Source organism: Labrus mixtus, chromosome 2, assembly GCF_963584025.1.
Source record: "Labrus mixtus chromosome 2, fLabMix1.1, whole genome shotgun sequence".
NCBI lineage: Eukaryota > Metazoa > Chordata > Actinopteri > Labriformes > Labridae > Labrus > Labrus mixtus.
The window spans coordinates 8,932,754-8,954,078 of NC_083613.1; the positions used below are offsets into that span (position 1 = coordinate 8,932,754).

At 41.5% G+C, this 21,325-nt stretch overlaps 3 protein-coding genes across 4 annotated transcripts; 1 reads left to right on the top strand and 2 right to left on the bottom strand.

The window, feature by feature from the left end:
- Positions 1-153: 153 nt before the first annotated feature.
- On the bottom strand, positions 154-1,474 carry rln3b (relaxin 3b). Its single transcript, XM_061050041.1, has 2 exons — positions 779-1,474; positions 154-670 (listed from the first exon to the last, which is right to left on the bottom strand). Exons 1-2 carry the CDS (start codon positions 951-953, stop codon positions 399-401), a joined length of 447 nt encoding a protein of 148 aa, XP_060906024.1. The 5' UTR covers positions 954-1,474; the 3' UTR covers positions 154-398.
- Positions 1,475-1,711: 237 nt separating this feature from the next.
- On the top strand, positions 1,712-12,989 carry rfx1b (regulatory factor X, 1b (influences HLA class II expression)). Of its 2 annotated transcripts, none has more exons than XM_061050022.1 (18): positions 1,712-1,842; positions 2,986-3,361; positions 5,888-5,985; positions 6,116-6,196; positions 6,894-6,958; positions 7,094-7,373; positions 7,461-7,642; positions 8,156-8,275; positions 8,487-8,608; positions 8,761-8,879; positions 9,077-9,180; positions 9,286-9,437; positions 9,549-9,646; positions 10,159-10,308; positions 10,511-10,722; positions 10,801-10,954; positions 11,064-11,109; positions 11,202-12,989. In XM_061050022.1, exons 2-18 carry the CDS (start codon positions 3,013-3,015, stop codon positions 11,372-11,374), a joined length of 2,505 nt encoding a protein of 834 aa, XP_060906005.1. In that variant the 5' UTR covers positions 1,712-1,842; positions 2,986-3,012; the 3' UTR covers positions 11,375-12,989. The 2 variants fall into 2 exon arrangements, with proteins under 2 accessions (XP_060906005.1, XP_060906012.1); XM_061050029.1 differs by having other exon boundaries at positions 6,119-6,196.
- Positions 12,990-14,281: 1,292 nt separating this feature from the next.
- Positions 14,282-21,180, bottom strand: dcaf15 (DDB1 and CUL4 associated factor 15). The gene is made up of 13 exons (XM_061050098.1): positions 21,031-21,180; positions 20,376-20,473; positions 20,067-20,205; positions 19,803-19,909; positions 19,531-19,676; positions 19,259-19,420; positions 18,467-19,084; positions 18,268-18,359; positions 17,543-17,665; positions 17,230-17,312; positions 17,028-17,132; positions 16,793-16,908; positions 14,282-15,040 (listed from the first exon to the last, which is right to left on the bottom strand). Exons 1-13 carry the CDS (start codon positions 21,124-21,126, stop codon positions 14,985-14,987), a joined length of 1,941 nt encoding a protein of 646 aa, XP_060906081.1. The 5' UTR covers positions 21,127-21,180; the 3' UTR covers positions 14,282-14,984.
- Between the last annotated feature and the right edge of the window lie 145 nt (positions 21,181-21,325).

Here is a 21,325-nt window from a genome sequence, read left to right on the forward strand (position 1 = left end):
AGGCCACTCTTCATAGTCACCATCACTTCCTGTCATTTCGAAATCCTGGTCAAAACTGTTTCTATGAAACAAGGCTTCGCAAATATGGAAGTGCTCCAACAGACTGCAACATAGTTCGAGTAACTGATTTTTTAAGAGGAACAGAAACTCTCATAACAATGACACAAAGCTTTATTTCACATATATAACAATCTTTGATAATAGCAATAACATTTTGAATACATGTACTTTCTTGTGAACCTATTTGTAGTCAACACATGGATGACTTTTGGATTGGATGTGGATATCTGAAAAACCCTAAACATGAAGAAATTCTTAAATTACATAGGAGAGGAGTAGAGCTCTCCAATAGTTACATATCAAGACAAATTACATATCAAACATTTAAGAATCAATCTTCAGCACAGAGAGCTGATTTCACTCTTGCTACAGCCCCACTTGCAGCAGGCATTGGAAAGTCCAACAACTACATCCCGTCCTTTCCTGTCTGCACTCCGAAGAGCCTCAAGCACCTCCTCTGAGATCGGTGAGCGAGCTGAGCGGAAGAATCCAGCAGCCCCATTTGATGTATGATCTTTCCATGTTTGGGACTCCGCAGGATCCTGCTCACTGGCAAGTTGAGGAATGGGATTCATGTGCCATGAGTCAAAGGCCTCTTCTCCAATAAGAGCTGATAGAGAGAAAGAGTAGGTCGCTGAATATTAGAACTTAACTCAGGAAAACTTGGCTCATGATAAAAAAAATTGACATGTCTACAGTCTCACAAACACTCTCTTACCTGAATCTCCCAAACTTCTTCTCCAGCGAGAACCACCACAGGTAAAGATGACTGCTCGTATGAACTCTCTTCCACACAGTTTGACCCCATAGAAAGAGGGATTGCCATCATCGGACCGCACCCTGTCTACCAATGCCACCAATAAGACCAGGGTCAAGATTGCTGCCTTCCACATGGTGAGGGTGAAGGATGCTACAGGTTTCTTGAGAGATGGGGGATAGCTTGATGTGCCTGTGTGCGATGTGTTTCTTTCTTGACTGCATGTCTGTACCCTTATATAGGCCTCAGCATCTCAGAAAAGGACATGGGCTTACCTACAGTCTTTATCATTCCCTGAGATAAGACAGAGACCTTTAGGGGCAACAATGGACATAGAGAAAAAGAAAAGTTATGATTAAGTAGCGGATGATGCATGAGGTGATGTCAACAGAGTTGCTGGTTATCTAATCACCTGTGGCCTTTTGATGGCCTTTCTGTTCATCAGTTGTGTTGTGCTATGGGTCAAATGCACAATATCTTCCCATTGTCTGCCCTGTAGTGCATTGGGTGGAGATCTATATCTATTCACCCCAAAGATAACTAAGGTAAGGCTTCATAAATAGGCCTACGTGTTAATTAAGAGTGACATAGGCCTATAGCCTACAAACACACAAATTCAAAACTTAAATTAGCTGCGACCTCTTTTATGCTTTTTAATTTTAATTGTTTATAGCCTTAAGAAGGCAGAGATGAGGGAGCAACAGATCATTTGAAATGAATGTCTTGACATTTAATTATTTTCGTCTATCTGCTTGACATTTTGAGTAATCAAAAAGTAGCAACACAAGTGGCCATTCGACGCTAGGTTATGGCGAAATTGACAGACGGGGACCGTCGACCAATCAGTTATGTCTTTTTTTATTGACGCTGGGACCACCTCCCAAGTCAGCCAATCAGCATTTAGTGAGGGGCGGGGCTGTGACGAGAGGATAGCAACAGTTGCCCCGGTGAAGGCAAGGCGCCATAGACACGGTAGTCCTGGCGACTAGAGCCAAGCAACGGGAGTCAACAATAACAACCTAAATGTAAGGAAAAAACCTTAAACGACTAAAACAGACATAATTGGGATAAACTAAAGGTGAAAAAGTAAAATATGTAGAAGTATTGCTTCATTTGCGTTTTATTATATACGTGTCGCTGTTTGTACATTCGTCAGCGTTAACATTAGATAAGTCGATGTGACTGTGTTGAAAGTGGTTGCTAGCTTCTCTCCAAACGCAGACGGTTGTTATGGCGATGTCAGATCTTTGATAAGAGCACAAGATGGCGGGTGTGTTAGGTAGTGACAATCGTACTTTTTAAGTTCAATTATTGTGGCTTTTTTTCCGACGTTGTCGATCAAGGTGGACTTGTTGTGATACTTAACAAGTGACGGTTATCGATCAAATGACTGTCCGAATCGAGTAACTAGCAACCAGCTAAGTTAGCTCGCTTTAACGTCACAACTCAACGTGAGCAGCTAGCTGGGGGGGAAGCGATCATTCTCGCTTTCTCAACTCACTTTTCAAGCGAGCAATCCAGAAACAGAGGCAGAGAAACCTGCTCAGACAAAGTCGTTCTTGAGTTCTGAATGTTTGTGTGTTATGTTTCGTAGTCATTTCGTGACTTTGAAAAAAGTTTTTGGTCTGACATTGAATTGGGCAGGTCACTCCCGTGAACACGGTGTGCCGGATGATCATCTGATTGCCTCGTTTGCCGTGTTGTTTTATGCAGGAGTGGCTTATCCTACAGTGGGATGGCCAAACATCCTGACTGACAGTGGGTCCATAATTAGTATGAATCTATTTTCAGAGCTAAACATATTTTACTGCTCCTAGTGTTGCATGTGTTCTTTTTTTTCGCACATTTTTCATTCATTCGCACACGTTTTGGAGATATATTTAATTTATTTGTGTGTTTTTTTGTTTTTAGATTACTCTGTGTTTTGTACTGGGGTCAATAGGCAAATATCTAGACTTCTGCCTGGTGTCATACAAAAGCTTCCTCCTTGGTTTATGTCATACCTACACACAATCACACAAACAACAAGTGAGCTCATACTCGTAGGTGAACGCACAAATACTTGGTCTGTCTGGCCAAGTATTGAACGGTGAAATTACTACCCTTATTTGTTGTTGAGTATGTTTGTTGCACTTTGCTAAATGAGTGCCTCCTCTTTTTACCCACAGAACTAGTGCCTCAAAGCCCTGGTTGCTATGGCAACTTCTGGATACTCAGAGGACCTTCAGCCTCAGCAGACCAACACAGTAACCATAGCAACACCTGCTTCCACCACACCCTCATCCGCAAAGACAGCACACTTCCTTTCCAACATCCCAGCAACCTCAGGAACCATTGCATCAGTAAACCAATCAGCTGCTGCCTCAAAAACAGGACAGGATGCACTTTGTTCTCAATCAACGCCCACCCAGGCCCACAGCCAGAAGGCTGTGGTTCTGACCACTCCTGCCCAACACTATGTTACCCCTGAAATCCAGGCAACTGCGATCCAGAAAAGTAATGGTCAGGGCAGCTCTCCTCAGTACATCATAGTTACTGTTACAGGTGAGAGACGAATGAATGACTCAAACATATAGCTGCAAATGTCATACTTTGTAAACACACAAACAGAACATATTCTTCTCACATGGGCAGCAGGACGGCATGATGTGGTATGCAGTCTGAGGAAGTTTCCCACAGTCTGTATCAAGGGTGTAAGAAAGCAGGCAGTGCCGGATTCTGCTTCCTAATCCGTGCAGAGCAGTGTATACATTTTTGTTTGTTAAGCTTTTAAATGAGGGTTGATACTTGTCTTAATTTGAAGGAGACTCCTTTCTCAAATTATTGGAGATAAAAACACAGTTATGAAATTATTGTTTTAGTCGTTTATCTTGGGGAAAAAATCTCAGTTCCACTACTGAAGCCTGTCTGTCTTGTTGGGGAGTTCATACATTATGAGGACAAAACAACCTGATGGACTTGTGCTAGGCTGGTTGCTAGGCTACGTAGTCCTGAACGTGGGAGCTTGGATGGATAATGGATTAAACCTTAAGTCTCTAATACTCCGCAACGTTTGCCTTTTTTAGAGAGTCTGATGTACAATCATGTTTTTTTGTTATATTACATCAACTTGGCTTTAAGCCTACAATTCAAGCTGGTGTCAGTATCTATTTGATCTAATCAATGTGTGCTCACAAGGCTTTAGACCTTCGCTGGATATTATAATCAATGAATTAGAGTTAAATACTTATATTTAATTAAGGTCAACATGTAATCTGAATTCAAAAAAATTACAAACGCTTGGTTTTAAAACTACTGGAAATGTTATCTATTGGAAATGAGTTAGAATGAACCTTGTTGTCTGTCTCTATGTTTATTTTTGGGTACTCTATTCATAGATCTTTTTACCAGCTAGTATCAGGTAACACTTTCAACTTTCACCCAGAGTGAGACACACACGCCAGGCTTGACCCAAAGTTTGATATGTGTATACTGAAACCACCCTCTTATCTGGATAATCATTTTAAAGAGCAAGTTTGTACACCGTACAATATCTCAGCTTTGCATGTGTAGTATTCACGCGACTGACACCATACCACTTACTGTAAAACTTAACTAAAAAAATATGAATTTAGTCTGTCTCAGGGCGCTTGTTGGCCTAGCGGTTAGGCTGCGTGCCAAAGGAACAGAGGCTATAGTCCTTGTAGCAGACAGCCGGGTACCAACTCCTACCCTCGCCATTTCTCGCCTGTCATTCTCCATTTTCTCTCTCTAGTTTCTGACTGTATCCACTGTCTTATCTACTAAATCTTAAAATTCAGTCTGTTTCGTTATCAGCCAAAAACTCTTCACTGTCATGTTATTGATTTCTCTAAACAGAGTACAACAATTCTCAAATACAGAATCAACCTGCCTCTGTTCAATCAAACAAAACGGTTTGATGAAGTGTCAAATGAATAATCTTTGCTGCAGGAAAGAGCAAACCTAACAGTATCATGCCTGTATCAAACGTTCACAAGTCATTACAGGCGTCTGGTAATTGAAGTTGACTATTTAATCATCAAATTCCCATAATGTTTTGATAAATCAAGTGATCCCAGAGTGCTTATTTATGACAACACTGCTTTATAACTTATTAATATGTATTCAATATTTTGTGAGTATGTAAGACACATCTACTGTGTAGACTGTCCAACAGGTAGATTTAACACATGTTTAGACATTGTAAGATTATGATATGGTACTGTTGGTAGCATTTACTATCTCTGTTTTATCAACATGATTTGGTTGGTTTTTATTTGGCCAGGCACAAATGTTTTTTGTTTTTTTGTTTTGACTAGCTGTGATTTTCAGGTTGGCTAAACCTAAACAAAATTTAGACCAGAATGTCTGGCACAGATTGACCTGGCCTTTAGTCTTGTTTAGATTTAGTCTTTCTCCTTCCATCTGTTATGAAGTGTTTGGTTGTGCAGAGTCATGATGCCTCAAGTGTAACCTGGTCTTGGTGTAATTATGGGCACCTTTACAGCTTTTAACTCAGGGCGGGATAAGAGCAACACAGTGAGAGCAGGACATCGCAAATCACTGAGAGTAAAATGTTTTCTCACCTGTAGGACACAAGGAAGTGAAAATGATCCTGTCCTCCACCCTCCATCCCCTGTTTTCTCTTTCCATCCATCATCCCTCACTTCCTTTCTCATTTGAGCTGCATGTTTACAAGATATAGTGATTTGCCTCTCCATCTGGGGAGATTAGCTGTCCAAGGCTGTCCTTCTACATTCAACATATAAGGATGAGAGGAGAGTGGGACAGACACACTCTTCCTCCTCTCAACTCTTTAGTTAAAACATTTTCTTCTTTAAAAACTTGTTTGTGGGATGTTCTGCACTGGCTGTTATTATGATTTGGAATCAGTTTGTCGTAAGTATTGACGTTATTATGGCTGGCTTCCTTGTTGTATTGCTGTTGGGAAGCTTGTCATCAACAAAATGTTGCTGTATTGTGTACAATGGAAATAAGGTATCTTGTCTTATCTTTGTTTGATGTTTCTAATGAGACCTCTCTCCTTCACCATATCTTTTCTATCCCCAGACGACTCTGTTCACTCCAATGACAGTCTGTCGGACTCTAGTCCACCTGCCCCTGGTGTTCCTACTCAGGTAGTCCAACCAGTTCAGAACACCACACAGGTAATATACCACATATACACACACCACATAAACTGGAGCTTCTACATGAGTTTTTTGACCATGTAGAATCAAATCACAACGAATGATTGAGCACCCCAAGTTTCATCTGAACCGTTTGCTTTTTCATCAGCAGAGGTCAGTGTTGCAAGCAGCCAAGAGGATTCAGAGTGGCCACGTCAACAGCCTGCAGTCTGTGCACATTAACCAAGAGGTAAACACTCGGAAATAATTAATTTATTGTTATGATGTTCTTCAGTCAATGAAATTACCCTACCTTTATTTGGGACAGGTGTCAATACAAAGCAGGCTTGTTATTCATTTCAAACAAAACTGGTGCAGAGCAAAGATGGGAAAGACTAAAAATGTTTACAACAGCGAAAAAATATTGAACTGTGTACAAACTAAGGATATCGATACAAATCACCACTTTGATTTTGCCTTGTAAGACAACCCATCACTGTGGGGGAGAGACACCTGCAAATATAATCACTACTGAGTGCTGTCCTGGCTTAAGAAGCAGAGTCAGAACGTCAAGTTGTTAGAGCATATGGTATAGCACTGCAATTTTATAGCATAAAAAGATGGAAAAAAACCTTTGTTTTCAACGTTTTTTTTCAACAACACAGGTTGGTAAAAGGGAAGGGTCTTAAATTGGGATGTGCGAGTATTTTGGGTCTACTAATCACTGGGGTTATGCACAAGATTAAATGATGATACAGTTTTTTATTAGTGTATTAATACCTGTAGATCTATAAATAATTTAGACATGACTTTAACAGCATTTAACACCTAAAGGACCAGATGTCTCCTACAAGAGTTGGCCAACAACAAAGATGGAGAGCAAATGGAGAACATATATTTTACATGCACTTGTTTTGCTTTAAGTCGCATGTTTTCGTATCGTTCAGGTGTACTCTGGTCAGGTGCAATATGTAGATGGAGGAGGAGACGCAACATTTACTACATCCACCATGTGAGTATAGAGTCACCTTCTCTGTGTGCATCTTACATATCTCAAGGACGAGCTCAGGCACACACATTGCAACATTCCGGTGTACTGTGCATTTATATTTTCTGTTTATATGTGTACACATCATTCTCTGTCCAGTCGAGCAAGCAACTACCCTTTCTCGGACTCGCCCATCTACTCTCAGACTCCTCCCCCCTCGTCCTCCTCGTACTACGAGGCCACGCCCAGTTCAGAGTCAGACCTCAGCTCTGTGACCTCACAGTCGGTTTCTGTGGCAACAGCAGGAGCCAATAGTGGGGGAGCAGCTGTGGGCGGAGGGGGCTATGTCATTCAGGGAGGTTATATGTTAGGAGGTGGAGGAGCAGGTGTTGGAGGACAGAGTTACTCCAGCCCAAACTCTCGGGCGCCCCCTGCTACTGTGAGTGCTCCTTTTCAAGTAGAAATTGTCTCATATGTTTGTTAGAATCCAAAACATCAAAGCTCAGAAACTTTTGTTCCTCTGTAGGTGCAATGGTTGTGTGATAACTACGAGGGCGCAGAGGGGGTGAGTTTACCTCGCTGCACTCTCTACTACCACTACCTGCTGCACTGCCAGGAGCAGAAACTCGAACCTGTTAATGCTGCATCCTTTGGCAAACTCATCAGGTCCGTCTTCATGGGGCTACGGACACGGAGATTAGGAACCAGGTATACACACTTAACACGTGCATAAAAATGTTGTCAAAATGTACGAAGCGTTGATACTTTTTGATGCCACGTGGTATAAAAACAAAACAATCACTTTTATTTCAATGAGCAAGACCAAAAGTACCAGATCTTCAGTGTTTTTGCTTTTGTTTTAAGATGCCACGAGAGAAAGAGCGAGCACTGTCTAAATTGAATAAGACAAAGACATTGGCAACATTTTTGTTCCAAGATCTTGCGGGTCTTTTTCTTTAGACAGTGTTCAGGACTTGGCCTGATTTATTTGGTATTCATAAACAGGAAATATCCAATTATTGGGTGCCTAGGTTTTGCATTGCTGTTGCCATGGTATCGAAACAGCTACTGTATCAAAACAATTACCAATATTGATTGATTCTAACTAGAATTGTATCAAATTTTAAAAAATCTGGTAATGTGACAAGCGTAATACACACTTTGATTTAGCTAAAGAAGGGTGCCAGGGCCTTGTCTTAACTTTTCATGCTTGTGTTTCAGAGGGAACTCTAAGTATCACTACTATGGCCTCAGGATCAAATCTGGCTCCGCTCTGCTCAGACTGATGGATGAACAACAGCACATGGCCATGAGGCAGCAGCCTTTCTCACAGAAAAGCAGGTACCTGAGACCATCTTCTTGTGTAACGGACACATTATAGTGCCACAAATACACAGAGCATCTGTGGTGAAGTCCATTCAAACAAGATGGAACAGTTGCTCCGCCTGTGTTTCTGCAGCTGGCTTTAATTGCGACAATTGCAACTTATCTGTGTCCTTCCTTTGACTCTTTTCTCCCTGTGTCACTGACTGATGGGTGCTTTGTCCAATAGGATAAAGCCACTTCAGAAGACACAGGGGATCACCAATGGGACATCAGGTGGAATGGGACAACAGCAGGGGGGAGCACTCTGTGATATATCAGCACAGGTGCAACAGTATCAACAGTTTCTGGGTGAGAAACCTCCACACTCGCTGAAATTTTGGACATTTTTTCTCTGAATACACAATCTCTCTCTATTTGATTCCTTTATTATTCGTGTGTGACTGCAGCTCTTGCTAGAACTCAGTGTTTCATCTGCTTCTCTGTTGCTGTATCTTGTTTAGAGGCTTCCAGGCTGCTACCAGACTTTGTGGACCTTGATCTGCATGATCGGACCCTGCCTGATGGGATCCTTTCAGAACACCTAAAGGCCTTTCAGACTCTCTACAGAGAACACTGTGAAGTAGGCACATAATAACAAAGACAAGGATCGTAGCTCATGATTGTACTGTTAAAACACAGATGAAATAACAGCCAGCTATCTGATGTCACAGTTGAAGTACATTTTGGAAAAGCAGGGGGGGGGGCTCACTTTCCCAGACTTTGAAAACCCTCCTGGTTCAGACTAATCCGCTTTTGTGTTTTGTTTGATGAACACAGGCCATACTGGATGTGATGGTCAACCTTCAATTTACTCTTGTGGAAACACTGTGGAAATCCTTCTGGAGGTTCAGCCAGAGCAGTGACACAGAATCCCTCAACCTGTAAGTGTCACAAATCCCCCAAATCAGCCCGATGAAAGATATACCGTCACACATATCTCCTCCATTCCTGTAACTAAGGAACAACTGTCTCATGTTCTCCTCCAGACACCATGAGTCTGAGAAGCGTCTGCCCAAATCTTGCCTGGTGGTTCTGTGTAAGTTTGAGCCTGTGCTGCAGTGGACCAGAGAGTGTGACAACCTGCTCTACCAGACTCTGGTGGAGATCCTCATCCCTGATGTGCTGAGACCTATCCCCAGTGAGTTAATAAGGCCTGATAAACTGAGACTAAACTGTTTGGTGAAGCATCCCTCCTTTATAAATGTAAATCTAATCCTTATTCTTTAAATGACCACCATCCTGCCCCTAGGTGCCTTAACCCAGGCCATACGTAACTTTGCCAAAAGTCTGGAGAGTTGGCTGTCAGGTGGCATGATGAACATCCCAGAGGAGATGGTTCGCATTAAGGTATTTATATAATCATTTCCCTTTATTATTATTCTGAGCTGAGAGTTTTTTTTGTTGTACTTAATGGGATTGGGCTGTATCGTTGGTGGTCTTGTTATGATTTACATGCTTTCCTCCTGTGATTGGACAGCCAAAGGTTAGGGCTTCTCCTAACAAAAGTTTTCCTAGCCAACTATCATCTATGAGGAACAAGTCCAAGTCCCAACAAGAAACCATGGTACATTCTTGTACTTCTCTGAAACTCAGGCACAGAAGAAACTCACTTCTCATAACAAAACAGGTTATGTCACATTAACATGTTCCCCTGAAGGCTGGTGACTCTCACAATAAGCCAACCTGACACTAAGACGACAAATACAATGAAACTTTTTTATGCAAGAGTTGATGAAGTGGCTTTCATTAACTAATGTTTGGTCGACTTGTGAGCTGTAAACTTGGCCTTGTTGCGCAGCTATCTTAACATCCATCTCATGAAGACTTCATTCATTTTCTCTCCTCCTCACTTCTTACAGGTGGTGTGTGTAAGCGCCTTCTCTCAGACGCTGCGCCGCTACACCAGCCTGAACCACCTGGCCCAAGCAGCACGCGCCGTCCTCCAGAACTCTGCCCAGATCAACCAGATGCTTTCAGACCTCAACCGAGTGGATTTCACTAACGTACAGGTTTGTTAAACTCTCCCTCCTTTTTCACTCTTTCCCATTGACCGCATTGGTCCAAATGTAAAACAGCCCCCAACTGATTTTTACCAAATTTTCATAAAAAAAAAAAAACAATTTGATTTTAAAATAATGATAACATTTTCAGAATCTTTAGATAAAATTGTCACATTTACATTACCTTAACACCGCTTGTGTCCCCCCTCAGGAGCAGGCCTCCTGGGTGTGTCAGTGTGAAGACAGTGTAGTACAGAGGATAGAGCTGGACTTCAAAACGACTCTGCAGCAGCAGAACTCTCTGGAGCAGTGGGCCACCTGGCTTGATGGGGTCGTCACTAAGGCCCTAAAACCCTACGAGCAAAACCCCGCCTCTCTACCAAAGGCTGCCAAGATCTTCCTGCTCAACTGGTCCTTCTATAGGTGAGGAGAAAACACACATGTATACGAATATTTGATTTAATACTGAAGATAATTTAACCTACTCTGCTTTTTCCACAGTTCTATGGTAATCAGGGACTTGACTCTGCGTAGTGCTGCCAGTTTTGGCTCCTTTCACCTGATCCGCTTGCTATATGATGAGTATATGTACTACCTGATAGAACACAGGGTGGCCCAGGCTAAAGGAGTCACCCCCATCGCTGTCATGGGAGAAGTATGCACATGCACAAACAGCTTCTCACATAGTTCAGTCTGCACTTTATGATTTATGATTATAAATCCCCCCCCCCCTCTCTCTCTATCTCTCTCGCTCTCTGTTGCAGTTTGCAAGCACAATCAAGAGTCGAAACTCTGCAGACCTGGACAAAGGTAATTGCAGTGTGGTTTTCTTTAGTCATATGTCAAGTTTCTGCCTCCATTGAAAGGTCACTTGATGCCATGTAAATGCCTTTCTTCACCAGAAGAAGAAGAGGACGATGATGAAGAAGAGAGCGAGGATGAGACCGGAGACCTGGTGCTGCAGTCCAGCTCTCTGAGTGCAGTCGACGAGGAGAAGGAGCCGATGGAGCCACCTGCAAAGCAGCCCAGGACGAGTTTAAGTCTGCACACTCTGACTGAGGGCACACCTCTTTAAATACTCACTTTATAATCTTCATACACACACACATGCATACACTTCACATAATCATGTGCTCTAAGTTTAACATCATGTCATCCCATCCTGTCGACCCGTGTCCACTTCTCGTTTGCCAACAGACAATGTTTTTCTGTGTGGTGGTGTGGTGTGTGTAATCATACATGTATGTGAAAGTGTGAACATTTTCCAACTTCTTTTCCTCTGCATTTGTGCTGCCATTATTTTTTCCTTTCTGCCTTCACTCTTCTTGTGCCCTGTGCCTTCCCTGTCCATCCAGTGTCAGTAGCCACTCCTGTCCAGCCTCAGCTCTACTTTATACAGTATGGATATATTCTTGATTTCCCCTTGCCCCGCCTTAATCAATGACCTGAGGGCTGAAGAGAGAGGTTCTCCACTTTGCCCTCTATATCACTCATTTTGCCGTTTAAAGCAATGACTATGCAGGGAAGCTGGACTTTAGTGAATGGTACTTTCTAAACTATACTTTTTTTTTTACCATCAGAGTAGCATCTGGAATGATACTGCATCATGTTGTTGGCATGTGGATGTTAATTGAAAGGAATTAGCCATATTTTTTATTTTTTTCACATATTCATTTGGCCATTTGACTGATTACCCTGTGCCTTTGAGAGATTACTAGTCTGGGAAAAAACTGTATTCTATATATTATGTATTGGTGGATTAATAAATGATGGTCCTGTGGAATAGTCTCGGTGTCGTCATGGCGTTTAAAAAAAAAAAAACCTGAGATAGTGACTGTAAAGCCTAGTTGTGGTGATTCTTCCCAGTTTGTCGTTTCTCATTCATCCACCTTTTTTTCATCTTTTCATCATCCATCCATTCAAGCCCAAATCTCTCTTGACAAACATCTCACACACACCTTCTGAGATGCAGTGTGATCGAAATGGCCAAAAGACGAGGCCAAAGCTTTTCCCACCCTATCAGCAGCGTCTGATGCACTGTATCCACGGCAACCAGTTGTTGCAACAGCTAGGAGCACACGCTGCAGGGCTCTCAAAGTTTTTGTAGTGCAAAAGTAAATGTTTATTTTCTTGATATCAATGTTAAATATTTTGTGGATAAATATATATTATGTACCTTTTGTCAAAACAGTCGTACAGCCACACTATTTGTATGTTGTTGAACCATTATTGCCTTAAGAAAACGTGTGTCCAACATCCAGATTATTGAGCTATATTTTTATTGTGATGACAATGGACCAAGCATGGGAACATGGCGACTTTAAATATATTAGCAAATGTTAATCTAACAAAGAGTATGACTTTATGACAGAAAAGGAAAAAAAGATCATTATAGTTTTTAGTGGGATGACCTGCAGGATGCTCCGACAACCCAGATCCCACCAAAGATGCTAAAAAGTAAACAAAGTAATTAGCATTTATTTATATGTTGAGGAAGGCAGGCTAAGACATGAAATATAAAACCAACTGGGTAAAATGTGTGGCATTGATTTTGTCCTTAGCAGGAGCTTCTGAACCTTTTTATAAATGAGCTCCTCGTTTGTGTTATTACACCTTTGTACTCTATTCTGTGATTAACGTTTGTAGCTTTATTGTCTCTGCTGACTAAAAGGACGTGATTGCTTTCAAAACTTGTGCCAGAATTGTTTTCTTCATGGGATTTTTTTCGACTATCGTTCCTTTCTAAACGCCCTCCTCTCTCAAACCTCTTACCATCAGTTTGTCCTACTGATTTTCTTTTGAAGGGAGGTGTAACAGCTAAGGGGAGTGACCTTGTTGGGTTCTCTTGAAAATATTATTGTCCCAATAGTATATTATTCTTCACAGTACTGTACAGCTTTTACAACCATGAACATATAGGAGAGGACGTTACGCGAGTCAAACAGAGTATAGTGTGTTGTCGCACTCTTTTTGTGTATATTCCTTTATATATTATTTAGTTCCTGTGGGGAGTATATAGATGGTAATAAATCAGATTGAAATGAATAGATACATCCTAATGAACACGTTAGCAAACCAGACCATCAACAACAACAACAACCGTCATTTCTATACGACCTGTTATCCCTGCCAAGTGGAGGTGTCAGACGAGGGAGCACCCTGAAGAAACAGTATTTTATGATTTTGAGTCATGGTGAGTTGAAAAGTGAAGCCGAATGAGACATTTTGTCAGAAAACAATATACACACATGTAAAGGACAAGATCACAGAGATATGACGTCCAGCTTTGTCCACAGGGGGGACACACAAATTCACAACCTGAAAGTTCCTCACAGGAGCTTTACATTTAGATTTTTTTTCCACCTTAAGTGTTTTTTAATAACGACTTTTATCTGCTCATAATGCTGGTGTCTGGACGAGGATTGATGTCAATAGTGTCAAAACTAACGTGGTACTCAATGACACTGACAGACATCTGTCAAAGGTCATCAAAGTTGCTTTTAGACTACATGTCACATTCACACACACTAATATGTGGCTGCTACGTTAAGTGCTCTTCTATTAACCACTCATATGCAATCACACACTGCTGGCTTTACCACTGATGAACAAGAAAAACAATTAGGACAGCACTCCAAAAATTGTATTTTAATTGCCACACGGATGTTTCGAGCAGACGCTCTGATAATTAAAACACAATTTTGGAGTGTTGTCCTAATTGAACATTTCTCAGCATTCAGCAGCACCGTTTCTTTCTGTATGTTGAAAGGGAGTTGAGCGTGTTTTCTCTATCGTTATCCTACTGGGGAGCAATTCCAGGTTCAATAGCTTACCAGAGGACACCTTGACATGAGCTAGAGATTGAACTCCCAATCCTCTGGTGGAGAGACGACCGACACCACAGAGCCACAGCTGCCCACTGTTTATACTGTCCAGATCCTTTATGTGTTTGTTCTTCATTCAACAGACTTAAAAAAAAAAACACTTAGGACCTTTTATTTTTACAAAATATTCCAATAGAACAAAGTCTTACTTACATGCCAGTTAACATGGTGTGTGATATTAACCAGCTGAACAGGTGACTCCAACAAACCCACCACTTCTATGACATACTTAAAAAAAACCAAAAAAAACATTTTAGACATGTTGACTTTAAATACTGCAGCATTTTTGCATGAATGCAGCTACACTGAAATGGTCCACAGCAACATCTTGTTCAGAAGCAGCTGAATCTGTCAAATATAACCAACACATTCAACATGCACACACTCCAACACACACACTTTTATTCTCTGGATGAAATCCCCGTAAGAAAATCACACAGGTGCAGATATTGCATGCGCTCAGTTACAAACACAAGCACAAGAAACGCTCACACTACATTAACAGTACAACGTAATGTATAAAAATGTAAAAACTAAATCTTGGTTAAGTCCAGCTCTTTGTTTTGGTGGTTATGACAACAAAAAAATATGAAAGGTGTCAAATTAAACACAGAACACCTAAAAAATTCTTTACAGTATTTAACCTAGAGAGTTCTTTGCTCAGTTTGAATTTGACCCAGGTTTTGAACTATTAGATCCATTGAACATGTGCAGCAGTGCTCAGATTAAAGTTGAGCTCAACACTGGTGATGAGGTCTCATTGACGTGCATCGGAGTGTTTACGCGTCCCCCTCTTTCCTTTCATAACACGATCCAGGTACATCGGTCGCTATCAGCCAACACTTGCAGTGACGAGCCTGCAGGTGAGAAGAAGAATGAGATTTGAATTCATGCTTGACTAAACGAACACACACTGAAAACCAAACAACACACTTGGGAGCTCTGTTTAAATATGGAGAACACAAGGCCTGCTCATAGCGAGCTTTGTTTTTAATGCAACCAGGAGTAAGGTCTTTCACCTGCTCTTATGCAAAGTGTCTGGAGAAAACATTTGTTGTGAACTGGCGTTATAAAAATAAAGTTTGATTGATTGATTAGGCAGGCTGTGAGAGGTGGATTACACATTATTGCTTTTACCTCTTGATTATTCACGCCAGTAAAATAAATGACTTCTCAAATGTATAAAACTGAGGCAGCAACAATACTTTATTGTACTATGATTTATTAATACAGTTATAATCACCAGACATTAAGTGATATGTCATTATGATTACTTACCGTGAATTAACACTCAAACAATATTTGTAAAAGCTTTACTGTTACCTAATCAGACAAAATATTTTCTCTGACAAGGTGGAAATGCATGACTTCACAACCTCTTAAAGGTATAGTATGTAGAATTGTATGACAATGTTTACATTCAAATATCTAAATTAATTAAAAATTGACTAAGCCGATGTAATACATAATTTTTAATTGAGTACTTACATCACCTCAAATATTTCCAACAGTTATCAAAGCCAGAAAAATCCATAATTTAATAGTTGTTACAGGACGTGTCTTTGCAGCAGCCGCCAGGATGAGCCGCCATAACAGATGCAAAATATTTATCGTTGCCGTGGAAACACCAGATGCTACGTCAAAGACTGCTACATAAGGAAGCGGGAGCTGCTTCTGAAAATGCCGTACTGTTGCTTTATGTGCTGCTTTGATTAAAAACGTCATGTAAATGATACTTGGATATATCGTCGGTAAACATATTCTCAACCTCAGGTCGGTTTTGACTGTTCATATTGACTACGGTCAACACGGAGTTTGTTTTCACTGGGGGGGGACGGAGTAGCAGAGCGAACTCCCATGATTCCCCGCTAGCCTGGATGTCATCTTATGTTACTGTTTGGATTGAGATTTGGAGACAGTAAAGGAGGTATACCAAATGTTCTTGTAAACAAATTTAGCTAGCTCAGCTTTTAGAGATTCAAAACTAGAAGTAAAAAAAAGCTGTTGTATTTATTAATTTTTATGTGACCTCTGACTTGACCTTTGCTCTGGATGAGTGAGGAGTAAACAGTTCCCAGTGGTGTTTATACACAAGCACAAAACTCCTGAAATTAGCTGGGAGAGCTGAATGAGTGAATGCAAATGGACAATTTTTCATACCAACTAAACAGAAGTTTCTCTGCTAGCCCCCTAGTAAAATGTCAGCATGAGGTCAGGGTGAGCCCAGTTGTGATCAGGTCAGGAAATCCATCATTACAAGATGGGTGACGCCGTTTGTATCAACCGACTGGTACAATCGTCATGCATGTATTGAAGCTACTTCATATTCTTTTCTACTTAACAGTTTGTTTGGATTTGTTGATACTGTGGATAAATGAAATTACACACAGCATTGATATAAAAGCAAAAAGTGTAATCATAGTGTCAGACGCTATTACTTTATCTGCTTCCTATGTCATGCCTCCTGAGACCCCCCCCCCTCCTCCTCATGAGAGGGAAAGTCTCCCACTGTGAGGTGCACATGTGAACAGGCAAGTCGTTAGATTTAAGAGGCAGCCTGTCCTGAAATTTTCAGGTTTGCATGGGTGAAAAAGAAAGAAATAACGCACCTTTGTGTAAAGCCTCGTTGGTCATGCGATTAATGTAGCGGGAGCTGCACTCTGGAACCAACCACTTCATCACTGTGTTCACACAGGACTTCCTGTAAGAACTCCACACACTCCCACTGACGAGAGACATACAGATTTACTACCTTTTCACAACAGAACTTATCATTAAAACAAAAAGAAAACAAACAGATAGGAGGATGTGTATTTGTGAAGGCAGGCGGCAGTAGTTCTTCACCTTGTCTGACCTTTGACCTCTGTCAGGTCACCAACACCCACAGTCTGACAGACACCTGTGTTCAGGTCCCAGCTGACCTGCAGGTTGGAATGGTATGTGTTTGGCCTGGAAAGAAAAGCAACAAAGATCAGACTTAGCTGGGTAAGAAGAAAATGGTGAAATAAGTCCTGAAGATTGCTTTGGGTCATATGAGGACAAATACCTGCAGTGCTCCTCATCTGAGTTGGAGAAGGCCAGTAACAGCAGACCGATGTTGATCATCACTGTGTTGGTTTCAGGACACACCTGATGCACATCAAACACAATTTCCTTATGTAGAAAGCTAAATGCTCATCCTTACATGTGTCCCTAACTGTTAGGAAACATAGAAGGCAAAAATATACGGGGTAGGAAAATATACTGAAGTAAACTCGAGGACTACATGAGTAATGACTCTTTCTATTTCTTAGAGACTAAAAGTCAACATGAACAGGGCATGCACGGTGCACAATGAGTATGTAGATGCAGATACTCACCTCCAATATCACAACATCATAGTCGCTAAAGGAGCAGAACTGAGGAGCCCAGGCAGCATCGCTCCTGATCACCTCATTTATAAGATACTCAAAGTCCAGGGTCAACTGCTCCACACACACGGTCTGTTCAAGAGTAAAAACACAAGGGTTAAAACTTAAAGTACCAGAAGTAGATACACACACATTTGTGAATATTTTGTTGTGAATAAATGTCACAGTAGTGACAGTAGTACATGCTACTGAAGAAGTTGTTTTTTATGAGATGACAGAATATATCTTTGGCAGTTTAACATCAAAAGCTCAAAAAGTCATCATCATCGATATTTCACTATGAAAGCAACAGAGATTTTTGTGAAGTTGTTTGCTTTGTATAAACATAAACATAAACAGAATAGTAAACACAGTTTAAAACAGAACTATCTCTGATAAATAATCATTAAAAAGTCAGGCACTTAACTTTTGAAAGAGGAAAGAATGATCACTTAACATATGTGGGATGTTTGGCAATATTCCTTTTTGTCCAAATTAGAAGTAAAACTATTGAAAACCACTTTATTAGTTGAGATGGAGCTAGTATCTTCTGTTCTACCAGGGTGATGAAGTACCCTGAGATATAACTCAACGTTTGTATCTAATATTCCAAATAAAAGGCAGAAGATATTTTCATATTCTATAAAATCTTTTTCGACTTACAGTCACACATTTACAGACTCAAAAACACACACCTGTCCGTTGTGTGGCTCAGTCACCAGCTGCAGGTTTCTTCCTTTAAGGTCAGTGACAGTAAATGGTAGCTGAACTTTATCATCTTCATAATCTGAAGAGACAGACACAGAGGAAAACACAGATCAACAGCTTGAGACTCATCCTGTTAAAAGTGTTTCATCCAATCGATCATTCCCTGTGACGTAATCATCCTCTTACCTCCTGAATTCTGCTCTGCTGCTCCTGGCTGTTGGAGGCGGTAGTGAAGGCGTGAATAGTTGACATACCCGGGTTCGCTTGGGGAAGCCTCCTGGGATGAAGAGGGTGTCTGGGGCGATGACGGGGACGGTGACAGGGAAGAGGAGGCAGGAGACATCACTTGTTCAGAGCATGGTGGCAAACTGTGGCTCCCAACTGATGTTGATGCTTCTGGTAAACAAGTCCTTCTTTCTGTCTCCTTCCTCTCTCTACAGTCATGCTCCTCTCGCCTCTCATCTAAATGTGTCCTTTCATCTCCTGGCCTCTGTGCTGCTTCATTTTCACAACCATCAACAGTTTTCCTTTCTGCCTGGCCTTCATTTTCTGTCCCTCCTCCTGCTCCCTGGGCCCGTCTGAAGAGGTCAGCAGCAAACTCCCGGGCTCGCACAGCTGCCTGTGACTGGCTAGGAGATGAGGGAACGTGAACGGGTCTGCTTGGCGAAACCTGGCTTTCTGTAGATCCCTGAGGTAGTGAAGGAGAAGAGGAGGCCAAGGAGGTGGAGGGAGAAGAGGCAGGTGCTTGAATCGACAGAGCTGCCTTTTTTGTGTAAAGGATATGCGATGACTGACCCTGTTTACCTGCAAGACACATTCAAAAGCCAGAATTACCTATGTGAAGAAATACATACCAGAGTGGATTAATCAGAATAAAAATAAGTGTCAGGATTATCATGGTCATTTCTAATCTTAGGCATGAGCAAAACACAGGTATTAGGAACTGTGCTGATACTGCCATTGGTGCATATGTTTTACCTGGGCTGAGTGAGATGCTGCATGCCACCAGAGAGTAGCTTGTGTTTAACAGAATGACCTGGTCCTTTTTCAGCTGGAAAGCTGGCTGGAAAGTTGGGAACGGGTACACCACCTGGTACCTGCTGTTGAGCACATAGCCATGCTCCAGACACTCACCACTTCCTGGAGTGAGAAAAGTATATTGTTGGTAAGAAGAAAAAAGGCAGAGGCAGTTACAAGAGTTAGGGAAAGCTTTTTTTAGTGTGTGTGTGTGTGTGTGTATGTATGTTTACCTGTGCGTATGGTAGTGGTTGAGGGTACAGGGCAGCACTGGGAACAAGGTTTAGGAGGAGGCATGGAGGCAATAGTGATGTATATGTCTCTGTTGTTTTCATCACTCATCATTAGGTTCATCAGAACAGAGCTTGAACTGCGTGTACTGACAGGAAGAACCACATACGCACACAAATTAGTACTCATCATTACCGACACACTACATGAACAATTTGAAATAAAACAAGTCAGCTCCATATGACTTGCTTGTCAAAGCGTTTAATATCCTTACTTGAAGCCGAATATTACTATTTTTGAGTGGTCATTGGGCCACTCACACACAGTCAAGTACAGGTCACTGTAGATTTCCTCTCCAGCAAACAGACGTACATGATGGACCTAAAGAAAAAATGCAGATGCGAGACAAAGGACAGGATATCCGTACATTAAGATGACTTATCTTGGGTCTCCACTCCAGTTATATTGATAACTTCTCTGTTCAATCATGAATCTACTGGATAAACAACTGGAAGCTCTAGAGACTAAATGTCTTTACCTGTTTGAGCCGACTGTGTAGGTTGAACTCCCACCAATAGAGATGGTATGTATAGAAAGAAAAATCATCATCTTCTCCACAGTCGCTGGTGTAGGACAGCACATAGCGGCCGCATTTAGTGAAACCAAGAAAGATGTGTCTGGAAGCAAAAAGTCACACACACAGAACTGCTTAGACAGACCATCGACACACCAAACATCCAACTTGGTCTGAAATGCTAATGAGGTTAAGAGGGTGTTGTATAGTCCACAAAACAATACATGATTCGTAATAACAACTAACAAGTTAAGACAAGCCAAAGTCACTGACCCTGCTCTCAGGAACTCTTCGCTGACTATGTTCTTTAAAGGGACACAGACTCGAGGTGGCAGCTTCCTGAACAGGCGCTGAGAAATCCTTCCTGAAAGCTGCAAAACAGACAAGAGAATGGACCCAGATGTAGACAGAGAAAAACAAACACATGGTATAGCAGTGGGCATATAAATGTGTGCAGGAGGTATTGGACATGCACCATCATATTGCAATACTTGTGGTTAAGGATGATAACAAACTACGAAAAATAAAGCTTCATTCAATGCCCTGCGGTGTTGTTTTTGTTGGTATTGTTGCACTAATTGTCTGTGAAGTGCAGATATGGTGATATGAAGCTAACGCCGACTAAGTTAACGATACACTAAATAATGTGGCTCTAATAGTTAGCATGCTACCATTGTTGTTAAGAGGTCTACGCCTTTTGCATAGTCAAAAACAGAGAGACAAATAACGGGAAAGCAGAAAGCACTCAATGTTTTTATGGTTTGAAACCTAGGCTAATAAGCTAAAAGCTACACGCCTGCCACTAGATGTTAGTTGTCGTCGAGTTAGTTAGCAGCTAGCCGCAGAAGCTACTTTAAATGTAACTGTGATATCTCGTTATCTCTCCTTACATGTTTCATGTCAAACACTGCGTTGTATTAGCGCCTACCTTCGCACGCATTAAAAGCTTCACGACATGGTCTTTGTGTTTTCTTTGAGCTTTCTGTTTGCCCTCGTCCTTTTCGGATTTCGAGCTGGGCGCCATCTCCCACTGAACTGGAGTCCCTCGCTGCAGTCTGCTCGTCTGTGATTGGTCCGCAGGGTGCACGAGACTGCCTTCACTCGCCTGCGGACGCATCCATCAAAACCAAAACAAAAGGTACCGCACAACCATTGTTACAGAGACACCATGTAGGAAACTACTAAAGTGGTGTGCTACTATATCACTCGAGAAGTTTCATACT

Excerpts from the sequence above, each read along its gene's own strand:
- rln3b (XM_061050041.1), bottom strand. The coding sequence starts at position 953 with ATGTGGAAGGCAGCAATCTTGACCCTGGTCTTATTGGTGGCATTGGTA. Across the intron at positions 671-778 it reads AAGAAGTTTGGGAGATTCAG|CTCTTATTGGAGAAGAGGCC; the intron begins GTAAGAGAGTGT and ends TCTCTCTATCAG.
- dcaf15 (XM_061050098.1), bottom strand. The coding sequence starts at position 21,126 with ATGGCGCCCAGCTCGAAATCCGAAAAGGACGAGGGCAAACAGAAAGCT. Across the intron at positions 20,474-21,030 it reads AGCTTTTAATGCGTGCGAAG|CTTTCAGGAAGGATTTCTCA; the intron begins GTAGGCGCTAAT and ends TCTGTTTTGCAG. Across the intron at positions 19,085-19,258 it reads CAGCATCTCACTCAGCCCAG|GTAAACAGGGTCAGTCATCG; the intron begins GTAAAACATATG and ends TGTGTCTTGCAG.
- rfx1b (XM_061050022.1), top strand. The coding sequence starts at position 3,013 with ATGGCAACTTCTGGATACTCAGAGGACCTTCAGCCTCAGCAGACCAAC. Across the intron at positions 6,959-7,093 it reads ACATTTACTACATCCACCAT|TCGAGCAAGCAACTACCCTT; the intron begins GTGAGTATAGAG and ends TTCTCTGTCCAG. Across the intron at positions 8,880-9,076 it reads TCTACAGAGAACACTGTGAA|GCCATACTGGATGTGATGGT; the intron begins GTAGGCACATAA and ends TGATGAACACAG.